This window comes from Taudactylus pleione, unplaced genomic scaffold, assembly GCF_031769625.1.
Source record: "Taudactylus pleione unplaced genomic scaffold, aTauple2 ptg000442l, whole genome shotgun sequence".
In the NCBI taxonomy this organism is placed as follows: Eukaryota; Metazoa; Chordata; class Amphibia; order Anura; family Myobatrachidae; genus Taudactylus; species Taudactylus pleione.
The window spans coordinates 7,980,943-7,995,587 of NW_028284844.1; the positions used below are offsets into that span (position 1 = coordinate 7,980,943).

Below are 14,645 nucleotides of genomic sequence, written 5' to 3' on the forward strand. Positions count from 1 at the left end.
ATTAACGGTGAACAATAATCCATTCAGTTCTACAAGCCTCAAGTATGTTTTCTATTAACAATAAAAGCAGAACCAATGTTTAGTCAACAGCAATGTGGGCACAGAGGTGCCAATTTATAGAGCAACCGTACCAGGACCTGTGATCAGAATTAAGAGGACACTGGTCAGGTGCAGCGAAACTGATCTAAAGTATGGGACAGTCGACCTGACGGGAGAGTGCGGTGACTTCTATAGATCCTGAATCCCTTGCACATTTTTTTTTCTCGTATGCACTTTTTTTTGTAATTTATTCTACTCTGTTTTACTCAGTATCTGCGTTATCTTCTTCTAGCTAAAACAATTAATATAATTTATTGTCTATTCTCTATTGTCATTTTATTACAAAGTACTGCACCGTGTGATTCTCCAGCCTTAGTACTGGCTAGGTATGCTGGGAGTTATAGTCCCACAACAGCTGGGGATTCACATGTTGCCTATCTCTGCTTTAATACAGTATGCGGGGAAGCAGGTAAGTACAATATGACCTGTTCTGTGCTATTTTCAATTAGCCCTGAATTGCTTTGTCATAAGTTAAAATTAGATTGTAAGCTCTATTGGGTCCGGGACTGATGTACCGGTGCAGTCTTTATATAAATTAATATATTCCTATTACACTTTAGGAAGAAGAACTATCAGACTTTAAATCACGCATTGCAAAATTTCAAGCTGCCGGCCGCTCCACCACCCTGCCTGCAAATTATTCCAAACCCCAACATGATCAGATCTCCACAACCAATATTTCTAATGTACGTTCCAATCCAGCATTGCAGGATGTTATCTCTATTCTAGAAAGCCAAGTGAAGCCCGTTCCACCCATTGCAAACAAGCCTGCGGTGGTATCGAAGCCAGTTGGTTTTTCGAATGTTGCAAACCCGCCACTCGCCTCGGCACCGTCAGCGCTGAAGCCACCAGTTGCTCTCAGAGACAAGTTACCTGAAGAAAGCGACTCCATGAAGTCGAATAACTTTTTCCGAAAGACTGTGCATATCATGGACAACTCCAGAACAGAAGGGGACGGGGCGTGTGAAAGTCTCCCTCAATTCTACAGAGTGTCCTGGCCCAACCTCCCTGAACAAAGGGCCACCCAGCCTGCGGTCCAAGACTGCTATGAAGTTGTGGGCCCTGATTTGTGGTCAATGGCAGCTTCTTCACCGGTTACTAATGACCCGATCAAATCTGCTCATAGCTCCTCATCAATGAGCTGTAAGGACAGAGGTCGTCCATCTCCATCCAATGATCTTTCTCCAAAGAAAGCCGACATCCCTCCCAAGCTAGGTAAGGGTTCTTTAATCTTTTTAGCTGATTTATGTTTCATTAAATGTAAAGAAAATGGTCCTGATGCAGTGTTGGGAGCATATTGTTCAAAAGAAGCGTGCATGCAAAAAGAAAAATTGCGTATATTCGCCCACGTGCAGAGATGTATATATCTCCGGATTTGGCCACACCTCCTTAGGTTTCTGATTTATTATGAGTCCTCATTATCAGTGGGCACTTGCACCTGTCCTACACTAGATGCAAAGGACATTTATAGTTTTGTTCTATGACCATAATAATTATTTTTTTCTTGTTTTACATTTTCTTTTTTTAATTCAAATATTCTATAACACAACTTATGTGTTTGAGTAACCAGAATGCACTTTATCATAGTTTGATGCTTGTGCGTGTATTTATCCTTTGCGTGTAAGGATTTTCTATTTATATGGAGATGCAAAATGGTGATAAATATGTTTACAACAGGAGCAGAGGAAATTCCCAGGTACTGTAGGTGCAAAGGGGCTGATTCTGAGGTGGGAGCAAAGACCAGACAAAAAAAAAAAAGTAACTTTGTATCTGGAACAGTGGCATCACAAGGGGGGTGCGGGGGTGCAGGCCGCACCCTGGTGTCACCTGCCGAGGGGTGACACCAAAGTGTCGACTCCTACTCAGTGACAGGAGCCAGGTGCTGTGCTGTAGCATTACATGCAGCGCTGAGCTCCTGACACAGTGAGGGAGCCGGCACTGCACACAGGCTGGTCCCCAGGAACAGTCCACACCTCCGGGACCCCCTTGGAGTGATTACAAAGGGGGTTCTGGCCACGCCCCCTTTTTGTTGGTACGCGGCTTCGCCATGCGCTCTACAGCCCTCCCTGCATCGGGTGTCACCGCGGGGAGGGACACCACTGATCTGGAACACACCATGCTGCACTGCAAGGGGGGCTAGTATAACCATCGCGATGGGTATACTAGCGTTCAAAAAGGGGGCGGGCCTCTGGAAAAGGGGCAGAGCATTACGGCAACTCCCCCATTCATGTCACTGTGTGGGCGTGCCCAGCAATCTCAGAGATGCTGGGCTGCCCCCAGGCCGTTTTTTTCTAAACTGTACTGTGTTCTGCTGGGAGAACACGTGTCAGAACAGCCACCGGAGCCAGAGGCGCTGCAGCGGGCGGATAAGTGTGTGGACGGGTGGGAGGTATGGGGAGGGGGTGAGGGGGACACAAAATTACCGCAGGTTTTTTCAGTGCTGCGCATGCACTGGTTGTACGGATGTAACAGCGCATGCGCAGCACAGATTACACCTGCGGTAAGTTAGTGTGGAGAGGGAAAACTATTTCCCGAAAAGCTGTCATCGCAAAAATGACGACAGCTTTTATAAATAGATAGTTATGGAGAGGAGGAATGATGAATTCCTCCGGTAATTAGGTAGAACTCCATGCGACTTCTAAACCTAATTACCTCCATCGAATTTTTAGGTATGATGAATAGGCCCCTGAACCTTATTTAAACACCTCTGAAACCCACTTTTTCACTGGGGGTGATCATTCTGTTCCTACATTACACTGGTACATCCTCGCTTGCCACCCTGAGCTACATTCACACCCTTTGTCTGTGCCTGGCTCCTTTACCACTGGATTGCACTTCTCTTTTGAACAGGACCCTCCCTAACATTTTATGTGTTGCATCTGTATGTATTTTTATTAACCTGTATGTCTCCCATTTATGTATGCACTGTTTCCCAGTGTTTGGCTCTGCAGACACTGTGTCAATGTACAAACCAACAACCATATTAATACCGATCTGCTCACAGACTCCATGCTTAATGTTACCAGTGTAATTGTATACACTGCTAGGCCCTTTAAATCCCCCCCCCCCCCCACAAAACCAACAAATCTGGAAAACCTATTACAACGGAGAGATCTATGGCCATTTGTATTTCCCAGAAACCCTGTAGAGTAATTCACATGTATCACTGATATTTCTTATATAGTGACTGCACAGTCTACATAAGGTTGATGGATGATTTTATTGTAGGTGGAGATGACAAAGGGAAACCATATTGTGTGAATAAGACTCCCGAATTGAAATCTCTTCCATCGATCGACTCTCAGGGACCACCACCCCCCAAATACCCCAGACCCCCAAAGGTGGATCTAAGCACTTTCCTGAGGGGGTCACATCAAGATAGGCCGAGGAAAGGCCATGAAGGTAAGTACAGACCTGGCATACTGTATTCCATTGCTTCTAATTGTTCTCCAAATGCACAACCACATTTCAGTCTTTGGAAACCCCTCCTTTAAAAAAAATGAAGGATACTCCTACCAGTGTGGGTTTGCAGATCAACCTTTAATTGTGCAAGATGGAAATGAGGTAAACATCATTACAAAGTCCAAAATACTTACACCTTACGAACACACAATTCCTTCGTTAACCTTTGTTTTCAAAGTACTGCTCAGCTTAACCAGATTTCAGAGGGCCAACAAATTAATGAGATGAGAGAGAATCTGTTGAACAGAAGCATCTGCAGATTTGATGTATGCTGCATCTGATAGTCGCCTATAAGACACGGATATGATTGAATTGATAATCTCTGATGAATACACCATAAACTACTGGCTTTTTTTGAAGTATTACTGACTCTTCAATTGGAGCTACCTGTGCCAGAAAGGAGAAAGGACTTAGGGTCTCATTCAGACCCGGTCGTTAGATGCAAGCGGTCGCTCTGATTGAGGGCGGCCGCTTACATCTTGAGGTGCGGCCTCCTGGTCGCTAGCTAAGTTGTGGCTTACCACCCACAGCTTAGCGACCGACCAGGGTGATGGTCGCGATGGTCAGGACCATCGCGACCATCGGGGCTCTAAGGGTGGGTCTCGGCACTCGCAAGCCCCAGGGAACTTTCTGCTCTGATCGTGTGCTGATGTCAGTGGGGCTGCCCCCAAACGGCAAGCGTTCCGTCGGGAACGCCTCCGTTTGGCCGGCCACCCCCGGCCCACCTTCCAAACGGGGCGAGCTGTCAATCAACATCGACAGCTCGCTTCCTTTGGTGCGAGACCCGGAGCGGCCGTCACTAGCCGGGTCTCGAGCATGCGCACGTTGGAACCGGCTCCGACGTGCGCATGCCCAGTGGGCAAACATCGACCCGGTTGCGAGTGCTCAGCGCTTGCGACCGGGTCTGAATGAGGCCCTTAATTTACATTTTGGATTCTGGTGAAGAGGTTCTGCATTCCTCTTCTGCTTTCAAGGCAGCAGACTCCACCAATTGGTTGGACTGGGTGCTGCTCCATGAGGAATAGTCACGGCCTCTTGTATCGAAACCTCTTCTTCTTTTCTTTTCTTTTTTTTTTTTTTTTTTATACAGTTTTTTTTTTTTTTTGACTTCGTCACAAACCAATGCACAAGTACCGCAAGCCCCAGTGGTCAGTGTAGGTTAGCAATGTAGTTTTTTTCCGCATCTTGCAGTTAGCGGTGTGAATAAGACACAACTATTTGAAAAAAAGATGCTTACCACAGCTAAGGTGCATGGAATCCGGTGCTACAAGAGGGGCTATTTCGTGCACCTAGAGTAAAAGTGTATGAGGAGGACCTATCTGTAATAACTCTGCTCCTGATTGGCTGGCAAGGCTGCAATCCAGATGGTTGGACCATGGATGCCTGGTGCAAAACTCTGTCCAGGCTCCTCTGCTGCCCAGGTTCAAATGCAGATTTCCTTTCAGAGACCACCTTAATATTAGTGCCTTAGCAGTGCCCCCCACCCAGACCCCTAAGCAGCTGCCTAACTCTGATGCCGGCCCATTCTAGAGGAAGCCTAGAATGGAGCAGAGGAATGAAGATAAAGGGGCAGACTGTGGAGTGGGGGGGGGGGGTGAGCAATATCTATTGAAACAAACACTTAAAGAAAGAAGGGACATGAGGGAAGTAAAATGTAACGGAGGTTAGGGCTAGAACCGACGGCACATAAACTTCTAGTCAGGGATAGAAGGGGTTAATAAAGTTAAAGATGTTTGTTTGACAGCAGGTAGGCAGATGTGATAGGGCGATAGGTCAAGGGGCGTGTTTAAGTGAGAGGGTGTGGTGATAGGGTGAGAGGTTAGGGGGCGTGTTATGTGAGAGGGTGTGGTGATAGGGTGAGAGGTTAGGGGGCGTGTTTAAGTGAGAGGGTGTAGGGAATTTGCTGTGGTAAAATCTGCCTCTTTGAATTTGATCTCCCACCCTCCCTCCCCTATTGTGTCTTGTGTCGGCTTTATTTCATAGCAGGGAAAGACCGGCAATATTGAAGTGTCCATCTTGCGGCAGTAATAGCGGTGCGCACCCCTTCAATGCACTGATGGGCTGATTTCACCCTATTGGGGTCAGTGGCACCTCTCGACCGAGCAGGATGAATAGTGCATTGGCATGGGTGTTGGGGCTGCATCACTTGCTCTGAAAGGGATAGTTGGCCCTTGCAAGTTTTAAGATCACACTTAAACTTATATGGCATAGTTGGCCCTCACAAGTTGTGATATACTTTTGGCCTAAGACAAGTGGACGCTGGTTTTTTGCCGTTCTTTCTCCTGCCACCATGTCTACCTTGTAACCAAATAAAGCTGACCAATTTATTTAAACGGCATAACTTGGTCTCGTGTGTTTATTTTAGTTAAGTTTAGTTTAAATTTATGGGTCACATCTATCATCTGACGATAGAAAGTTTATATAATATTACATGAATAGTCACAAAACATTGGCTTGATAGGGTGCTAGTTTGGCCCAGCCCACTGTACTCCAGTGACTTTCAAAACTGACTTTCATGTCTTGGATACATTTTTGTTAGTTTGTGAAATTAAACTTAAAAATAAATGGTTAGAACAGATGGAAAAGCGCAAATACTGTTGTACATTCCTCCTTCATATATTAGTGGAACATAACTATAATCAAAAGGGCAGCATGGTTAGCATTACCGCCTCACATTACTGAGGTCTTGGGTTCGATTCCCACCAACGCCCTGTGGGGAGTTTGTATAAGAACTCTGGGCCTGATTCAGAGGCGCTCGCAAATAGCGAGCGCTCGCTCTGAATCAGGGTGTCCGCTTTTTTTTTTTAAACCCGGCCTCCTGGCCGCTCGATAAGCCACTGTTTTAGCGGGCGGCCAGGTGATGGTCGCGATTATCGCGACCATCGGGCTTGTGACGAGACCCTTGTGGTAGGGTCTCGTCCACCGCAAGCCCCAGTGAGCTTCCTGCTCTAATAGAGCAGGAAGCTCACTACTGACATCATGAGTGATGTCAGTAGGGCCACCGACAAACGGCAGGCGTTCCTTTAGGTACGCCCCCGTTTGTCCAGCCACCCCCCCGCCTACAAAACGGGGCGAGCTGTCGATCAACATCGACAGCCGCCCCGTTTGTAGCGAGCCCCGGAGCGAGTGAATTTCTCACTTGCTATAGGGCTTGCGCAGTGCCCCACCATCAACCTGCTTGCGAGCGGGTCTGAATCAGGCCCTCTGTACAGAGATAAGGGAGAGGACAGGAGTGTAGAAGGGTGGTGCACCATGCTGTGCATGACTATAATCTATATTACAAACTTTATATATGCCAAAGTCTATTCTTATTTTGTTTCTCTGTTGACCTAAAAAGAGTAATTTACTGTTTTAGCCATTTCCGCTTGCACAAGATCTTAGGTAAGATGATACCCAATGCACGAGCCATGACCAAATGTCCTATTACCCTTCTACCTGAGCTCATCCACGAGTCCTGCTGCCTGACCGCTTTACCTTTTACGCCAGCGGAATGGTGTCCAATGATCATACAATTTATTTTGCAGTCCCACCATAGACTTTTGATACCTGCAGGCCTGTTCTTTGAAATAAACTGAAATAAAACAACCTATTCACCCATACACTGCATCTAAACTTCAAAGCGCTGCACTTAAAACTTCATTTAATGCGTTCAGTAGACTTTTGCAATTCTTTTCTCCAAGATTTTGCTTGTGCTGCTCCCCACCTTTGGAACTCTCTCCCCCTCTTTTTGAGACTCTCCACCTCTCTACTAAACTTCAGACGGGCTCTTCAGACCCACTTCATCAAAGCCATCCAGCTCTCATCCTAACCCACTGCTCCTTCCTCACTGTCTACTCCATCTGTGTCACCCCTGTCTGTCTGCCCCTCCCTTTTTAGAATGTAGGCAGTCACGAGCAGGGCCCTCTTCCCTGATCTGCTTCTCCTTCCTTTACTTATACTGTCTTCTACTCCTAACTCCCCACAACTGCACCTAACACTATTTTGCTGTCGCCCTGGTGCTTATTTCAGTGTTATGATCGCTAATGCAGCAATGTCAATAAACCTTGTCCTGCATTGTTTAGTACTGTTAATAACTCAATTGTTTATGTAAGGCGCTGCAGAATCCTTGTGGTGCCATATAAATAGAGTATAATAATACTCTTTTTTTCTTTTTTTTAATGGAGCGGCCTCCTGGCAGCTCACATTGCTGTGGGTTGCCACCCACAGCTAATGCGAGCGGCCAGGATGATGGTCGCGATGGTCAAGACCATCGCGACCATCGGGCTTGCGATGAGACCCTTGTGGTAGGGTCTCGTGGCTGCAAGCCCCAGAGAGCTTTCGGCTCAAACAGAGCTGAAACCTCTCCCACTGACATCACTTGTGATGTCAGTGGGGCCACCCCCAAACGGTAGGCGTTCCCATGAGAGCGCCTCAGTCTGGGCAGCCACCCCCCCGACCCGCCCACCAAAGGGGGTGTGCTGTCACTCAACATCGACAGCACGCCCCCTTTGGTATGAGACCCGGAGCGACGGATTGCCCGTCGCTATCCGGGTCTCGCGAATGCGCACGACGGAGCCGGCTCTGTCGTGCGCATGTGCTCTGGGCCACCATCGACCCGGTTGCGAGCGCTCAGCGCTTGCGACCGGGTCTGAAGAAGGCCCAGTGTTCCTGATTTCAAGTTGCGCACCGACGAGGAGCTATTTACTGTTTCTTGATGGTGACACCTTTGTGTGTTTGTGTAAGCAGAGGAAATGTGTGGATAACTTAAACACAGCTTTATGTGTCGTTGTATAGATCACCATCACTCTTGTTTTGAATATAAATATTGGATACAATACAAAGTTTATATTTTCAGACGACAAAAGTTAATGCATGACAAAAATTGCCAATATTAACAAGTTGCTTTGTTGTTTTATATTGAGCCACCATACTCCAGTTAGTAGCTGAATAAATGATTTCAGAGTTGACTGCCCGGGTTATCTTGATCATTTTGGAATAACACTGGCATTTATTCCTTAAACATTGTTTTTTATTTTTTTTAAACTTCTGTGACCTACTATTACACACACTTATGTATTAACATTTGATTCATTTACTGGTGGTTGTTTTAAAACCACAAACTTTGGACATAAATTTGTTGTGCTCCATCACAGTGGCGTAACTTCATCCCAGGTGCCCGTAGGCAAAATAAATGTTGGTGCCCCCCCCCAGATTAAAAGTTACCGCCGCCCCCTATGCAGTTTCTCTTATACAGTGCCCCCAGTAGAGGTCCCCCTATGCAGTTTCCCTTATACAGTGCCCACCTATGTAGTGCCCCCCAGTAATGGTCCCCCTATGTAGTGCCTCTTATACAGTGCCCCCAGTAGTGGTCCCCCTATGCATTGCCCCTTATACAGTGCCCGCCTATGTAGTGCCCCCCAGTAATGGTCCCCCTATGCAGTGCCTCCAGTAGTGCCCTTTATACAGTGTCCTCAGTAGTGGGTTCCCTATGCAGTGCCCCTTATTCAGTGCCCCCAGTAGTGGTCCCCCTATGCAGTGCCCCCAGTAGTGCCCTTTATACAGTGCCCCCAGTAGTGCCCTTTATACAGTGCCCTCAGTAGTGTCCCTTCCTATGCAGTGCCCCCAGTAGTGCCCTTTATACAGTGTCCTCAGTAGTGGGTTCCCTATGCAGTGCCCCTTATTCAGTGCCCCCAGTAGTGGTCCCCCTATGCAGTGCCCCCAGTAGTGCCCTTTATACAGTGCCCCCAGTAGTGCCCTTTATACAGTGCCCCCAGTAGTGGTCCCCCTATGCAGTCCCCCCAGTAGTGCCCTTTATACAGTGTCCTCAGTAGTGGGTTCCCTATGCAGTGCCCCTTATTCAGTGCCCCCAGTAGTGGTCCCCCTATGCAGTGCCCCCAGTAGTGCCCTTTATACAGTGCCCCCAGTAGTGCCCTTTATACAGTGCCCCCCAGTAATGGTCCCCCTATGCAGTGCCTCCAGTAGTGCCCTTTATACAGTGTCCTCAGTAGTGGGTTCCCTATGCAGTGCCCCCTATGCAGTGCCCCCAGTAGTGGTCCCCCTATGCAGTGCCCCAAGTAGTGCCCTTTATACAGTGCCCCCAGTAGTGCCCTTTATACAGTGCCCCCAGTAGTGGTCCCCCTATGCAGTGCCCCCAGTAGTGCCCTTTATACAGTGTCCTCAGTAGTGGGTTCCCTATGCAGTGCCCCTTATTCAGTGCCCCCAGTAGTGGTCCCCCTATGCAGTGCCCCCAGTAGTGCCCTTTATACAGTGCCCTCAGTAGTGTCCCTTCCTATGCAGTGCCCCCAGTAGTGCCCTTTATACAGTGTCCTCAGTAGTGGTCCCCCTATGCAGTGCCCCCAGTAGTGCCCTTTATACAGTGCCCTCAGTAGTGTCCCTTCCTATGCAGTGCCCCCAGTAGTGCCCTTTATACAGTGTCCTCAGTAGTGGGTTCCCTATGCAGTGCCCCTTATTCAGTGCCCCCAGTAGTGGTCCCCCTATGCAGTGCCCCCAGTAGTGCCCTTTATGCAGTGCCCTCAGTAGTGGCCCTTCCTATACAGTGCCCCCAGTAGTGGGTCCCCTCTATGCAGTGCCCCGTTATGTAGTGCCCCCAGCAGTGGGTCCCCCCTATGCAGTGCCCCTTACAAATATAACACATAACACCCACAGATTACTTACCTGAATCCCCGTTCCTGCACCCCCGCCACGTTCGCTCCTCTGTCTGTCCTCCCGCTCGGCACTATGGGAGAAACGTCATGACGTCTCTCCCATCACCACTGCGGGAGCCTTAAGGTGGAGCTCATGAGTGAGCTCCGCCCGGCTACCTCTGTGGATAAAGCAGCTGAGAGTCGGCGCCGGTCGATGTGTGTGTTACTGATTGGCAGCAGGGCTGTCTTAACAGCAGTGTGGGCCCTGGGCAAAGCAATGCACTAACCCACTAACCACACCCCATTTTTGTCACACTGGATGCATGCCCACAGTCCCCCTCTCTAGTGAATAGATGCGGCACACTTGCGCATAGCATTTCTTCACAGCCTGCTCTAAGCAGCCACCTGCTTTTTTTTTTTTTTCACTGAGGAATTAGGCACACTGAGCAGGTTATATGGCTGCCGCCGCGGCTCCCAGTCTCCAACAACGCGGTATCAATCTTGCCCGCACTACAATGTGACATTGTGTTGTCACGTCTCCTTCCAACCAAATGGGCCGCCCCTTGCAAGCCAGGGAACGATGCAGTGCTACCAGAGGTGTAGCATGGAGCTGTGCTGCCTGGAGCAAGTGCATGCTACTGCCCCACCCCACCCCACTTCTACTAAAGTGCGGACGGGGAGGGGACATGGCCGGCATTTGGGTGTAGGATCAGGTGATAAAAAGCCAGACTGAAACAGTGCAGCAAATGTCAGCATGTCACTCCCTTACTGCTACCTGACTGTGACCTGAGCAATGAAGACAATTAATCTGCATCCAATGTAAATGAAAAATTGAATAGATATGGCTACTATGCAATATGTATAGCAATAATAGCATAGTGTATCAGACACACATACAGACACACACACACACACACACACACACAGCAGTCACCCGTGTGCTCTTACCTAGCGCCACCTTGCAGGCTTTGTGCAGCTGGCCCGTTCACTTCCTCCTCTCCCCCCCCCCCCCCTATGGGCTGACCTGGCAGTTCTTCACACGGCAACAACTTTCATCCCACCCCGATACCGTTGGCCACGGAGCCAACACACCTACTGTCTGTCCAGAGCACTGCTTCATTGTGCAGTCATGTGCACAAGCTGACAACAGCACAGCCCATCGCATCCCCAGGTGTCGGGCTATGGCTGCCTGCTCCCTCCACGGTGTGGCGCTCTACTCGGCCGCTCTACTTGGGGGGAGGGGGGGCAGGCAGATTGGAATACAGTGCTTTAAAAAAAAAACACATTTACCAACTGGCTGTGGCTGCACTGTGCAGGGGGCTGGCGGGCCCCTTGAAGCTTCAGGCCCTTGGGCAACTGCCCAGAAAGCCCAATGGAAAAGACAGCCCTGATCGGTGGGCAGGGGGAGTTTCTGTTTACTCAGAAACTCCCCCCCCCCCCCCCCCCCCCCTGCGTGCGCGTCGGGTGCTCAGGTGGGTCGTGTCTGTCACATGCTAATTGAGGTCTGTGACCATAGAGCACTCCAGCAGCAGGTAGTGGAGGTGGAGCGGCGCTCCTCCTCCATGCAGCTCCTCCTCAGCAGTGCCCGGAACGGCTGGGTGACAATGGAGCCAGGTGCCCCCTTCAGGGCTGGTGCCCGGCGGCAAATGACTCCATTGTCTTCGGGAGTTCCACCACTGCTCCATTAGTCTGTGGCTTCCTACGTTTCCCTAATACTTTTACACCTGTCACATGCAAAGTAACAGGGTCCCCAGACTCTTGTGGCTTCCTACTGCCTCCAATACCATCCTCACATTATGTCACTGCCCCTGTCACATGCAGCCCTGTCCTCACTAACACATCACTCATCTCCTGATATACTCTGTGCTGCTGGGGGTCCCTGCTCCTCCCCACTATATAACTGTCAGTCTGTGGCTTCCTGCTGCCTCCGTTCCCCTCCTCACATCATGTCCCTGTCACATGCAGCCCTGTCCTCACTAACATATCACTCATCTCCTGATATACTCTGTGCTGCAGGGGGGACCCCACTTCAATGGCCCATTTATATTGATGGGGCTTTTCCATGTAAATGTACAACTCCATTGAAATGAGTTGCCTAATAAGATAAATTGGGAATCCTAGAAATCAAGGCACTTTTCCAAGTGCATAGACCTGCTTTAAATGCAGTGAAATGGAGACACCAGCATCCTAGAAATGCAAATCTGAGCAGAAATAGGATTGAAGCCACAGAACAGAACAGGTTTTCTTTTAATTTTCATATGTCGTTGTGTTAAAAAATCCAGGTGAGTAGAACATAGGAATTGTAATATCTGATAAGGTAACTTGGTGAAAGGACATTGCTTAGTACAGTTACATAATGATTCTACTGTATGTCAGAGGGACTTAACCCACACACGTGCTGCGTATACGTGGATACATATACTGTTTTCTCTTTACAACCATATACCATCATCTTATTGCAAATTAGCAGGCAAACAACATCAGATAAATGTTTATCCACTGCAGCGTGCTGTATGCTAAATGTACCACTATTTTGTTTTCCTGCAGAAGCACCTGGACCAGTATACGAGCTTCCCCCCCCAAGGTACAGTAAGGTGTACTAGCTGTCTGTATGCAATAACGTTACTAGACACTGGGTTACTACAACTCGAAAGCGTATGCGGTCAGGAAGCCGGCGGTCGAAATGCCGTCCGCCGGCTTCCCGACTGTGAAATCCTGGCATGGGACTAATGATGGGCATCGAAATCCCAACGCCTATCATCTCCACGCCGAACGAAGGTAAGCCGGGCGTCGGAAGCGAATAGCCGTGCGAGGGGGGGAGGGTTAGGTTTAGGGGCTCCTGGGGGGACCTAAGGTTAGGCACCCACACGGGAGGGTTAGGCTAGGGGAAGGGGGGATTGGGGTTAGGCACCCCCGCACTCCTGTTCTTACCGTAGGTGGTAATCTGTCTTCCTTGTGCAGTGACTGTGATCGCCTGACGTCTCAACTCACGGCTTCTGGTAACCACCTCTCCTCTGGGGCGCCTTCTGTCGGGACCGTTCCAAGTATCCACTGGGTGGGAACGCCAGTAATCTGTTGCTGTCACATGACTCTACAGCATCTCACACAGCACAGCCACCCGGCATCGCCTACAATCACCCAGGCAACAGATTACCGGCACTCCCAACCAGTGGATACTTGGAATGGTCCCAACAGAAGGCGCCCCAGTGGAGAGGGGGTTACCAGAAGCCGTGGGTGAAGACGTCAGGCGATCACAGTCACTGCACAAGGAAGGCGGATTACCACCTACGGTAAGAACAGGAGTGCGGGCTTCCGCCCCTGTCTTGTCTCACACCCATTGTACACAGACCTACAGTGCCAGTATAATTTAGTGAGGGGACGTATAATACACTTATACGGCAGGTCAGCCCGCAACAAGGGTAAACCTACACCCTACACTCACTGGACACAGGACATATCCCCTATTGAGAATCACTCACTGGGGACCAGTTTACCATTCACTACCGGTCCTACTCGGGTTGTCACATTCCAGTGGTAAAAGGGAAACGTAGGCACTTGGTGCTATACGGAAAGGGACACCCTAAAAGTGTCTCCTTATGTTACCTGCAACCCTATTATAAGAACAGACTAACATTCTGGGCTGTCCCCTACACTCTATGGACGAGCACCCAACCTGGCCATAGGGAGACGTAGACACACCATTGTGCCCCACGGAAAGAGGCACCCTATAGGAGCCCTCTTACCTCACCCACTTAGAGCCATTATCAACAACAGAACATTATTGTAGCCTTTGGACATTTATTTCTCGGCAGGAGCATTGTGACTCCTTTATACGTTTATATATTAAATATCCATTTTTAATATAATTTGTTTCTTGTACATCTAAATAACAACATGCTTGATTATACACTCATTCGCATATAAGGTTAGCGCTGGACACGAAAATCTTATTCTTTAGAACTTGTGCGTCACCATAATGAAGTGTGTTTTTTGCTGACTGCTATTTGTGGGGAGGGTTTAGTGGAGTCTCAAAAGACTTATGTAGCAAATATTGAGGATAAATTCCATGAACAGATTCATGTCACTTTGACAGGTTATATTTTCAGTTCTGGTTTCCTGGTGTTGATTTAAAATGCCTGAAATATTTACCCCCTGGCAACATGCGTGTGCTGAATCTAGACAAAAAGGGCAACTGTGGTCCTGATACATGTATGTACTGTGCTACACACACTGGCGTGTGTGTACTATGTCATCTGTGCTTCTCAAACATCTTATTACTTCAAAAAGAATTCATTTGGCTGAATTTGCATAGGAATATATATATATAATTTTATTTGGAGCGAATAAGCCTCTTTTTGCATTAAGACGCCTCTATCTGCTTGCGTCCTGTGACTGACAGAATAGTGAAAACTGCTATTCTGTTATCTGGCTGTCTTGTGTTTGACCCAGTGTCTCCAAGCT

The 14,645-nt window shown here is 48.6% G+C and overlaps 1 protein-coding gene across 2 annotated transcripts in view; it reads left to right on the forward strand.

The window, feature by feature from the left end:
• Positions 1-14,645, forward strand: part of FYB2 (FYN binding protein 2) — an 85,643-nt gene that overhangs the window by 15,824 nt on the left and 55,174 nt on the right. For both annotated transcript variants that reach the window (XM_088447887.1, XM_088447886.1), the window contains exons 2-4: positions 660-1,314; positions 3,328-3,501; positions 12,732-12,768. In XM_088447887.1, coding sequence (XP_088304013.1) covers positions 660-1,314; positions 3,328-3,501; positions 12,732-12,768 — 866 coding nt within the window. The remainder of the gene's footprint in view (positions 1-659; positions 1,315-3,327; positions 3,502-12,731; positions 12,769-14,645) is intronic.